Source organism: Papio anubis, unplaced genomic scaffold, assembly GCF_008728515.1.
Source record: "Papio anubis isolate 15944 unplaced genomic scaffold, Panubis1.0 scaffold6694, whole genome shotgun sequence".
Classification (NCBI taxonomy): domain Eukaryota; kingdom Metazoa; phylum Chordata; class Mammalia; order Primates; family Cercopithecidae; genus Papio; species Papio anubis.
Window position 1 is genome coordinate 1 of NW_022166919.1, and position 1,341 is coordinate 1,341.

Consider the following 1,341-nt stretch of genomic DNA (forward strand, 5'->3'; position numbering starts at 1 on the left):
AAACTCATCCAGATCCCATGGTTGGTAAGAAGTGGGGCTGAAACTGGACCCAGGGCATTGGCCGCTCCTCAGGGAGAGGCTGGTCTGAGACAGGTGGTTCCAGACGCACAGCCTGCAAAGCCCAGCTGCTCACCGCATCTATGAGGGTCAGCTGCTCTGCCAGCAGCCTGGGAGGGAAGGTCGTGATGTCCGGCAGCTCCTCAGTGTGTTGGCTCTTGACAGTCCCGGGACAGGGACAGGGGGACTCTGGGGCTGACCGTGGCTCCAGCACTGTTCCTGGAGGGGGCCCTTCCCCTGGTGCTGGTGCTGGTGCTGATGCTGAATGTAGATATCCTTGTGCATCCAGGGCTACAGGTGACTCTGGCTCCAGAGCAGGCCGCAGGTCCGCCAGCAGTGGTGGTGCTGGCTCCAGGGCCAGCATTGTTAATGCGTGTTGCCCAGGAGGTGGAGCAGGATCTGGAAAAGGAGAAAAGGTCACCATTCCAGTCACTCTTCACTGGGATTTCCAAGTATAGAAATGACTGGATGGAATTTAAGGGAATTGTAGCCCCAAAACACCACCCCCGGAAAGTCTTCTCACCATCTGGCTTGGCCTCCTTGGGCTCCGGAAGCACCAACTGGCCTAGGACAATTTCCTGATGGTCCTCCAAGCCCAGTCCAGGCCAGGCGAAGGTCCTGAAGGCCAGCTTTATCCAGAAAGATGACCGTTGCAGGGCCTGGCAGCAAACTGAAGTGTTTTCAGGGGGCCAGGTGAACAAAATGGAGGTGGTGGTGCTGGTGATGGAGTGGACAGCTGAGTCAGAGGCCTGGCCTTCTCCCACACAACCCTCCAGGGCACCCTTGTGTGGTTCTGGGTCCCTGGCCTCTTGCTGCCTGTGTAGAGGACAGCCCCACCCTACCCCAAGCCATCAGTGCTGTCCTGGAAGGGGCAGACCTGGCCATGTAGCAGGGCTGTACGGACCCTTCTGCACCCCAGCGTCCCACTGACATTCTCTTCCCAGTGGCCCTGGAGCAGAGCACTGTGCACCTGGGCACTCAAGACTTCAGCTCCAGGCAGATTTGTGAGCAGCTTGCTCATCAAAGCTCCAGCTTTGGGTCCCCTGGTCCTGGGGTTAGGAGGGTAGGGGCAGATGTTGGGTGGAGGAGGACAGGGAGAGCTGGGAAGGCACGGTGCTGGGGATGGGTCTCTCAGTGGCCAGTTGTGACCCCAACCTCACGTCTCCTTTGCAAGGGACCTAAGTCTCCATTTACAGAAGTCACCATTTGCCTCTTGCAGGGGAAGTCCCCAGATGTTAGCCTTGTTGTGGGAATTACAAGACATATGAACCCCAGGGCTCCTTT

At 58.1% G+C, this 1,341-nt stretch overlaps 1 protein-coding gene across 1 annotated transcript; it reads right to left on the reverse strand.

The window, feature by feature from the left end:
• Positions 1-4: 4 nt before the first annotated feature.
• Positions 5-1,193, reverse strand: LOC116273431 (ral-GDS-related protein-like). The gene is made up of 3 exons (XM_031662491.1): positions 900-1,193; positions 581-774; positions 5-456 (listed from the first exon to the last, which is right to left on the reverse strand). Exons 1-3 carry the CDS (start codon positions 1,076-1,078, stop codon positions 5-7), a joined length of 825 nt encoding a protein of 274 aa, XP_031518351.1. The 5' UTR covers positions 1,079-1,193.
• Positions 1,194-1,341: the final 148 nt, after the last annotated feature.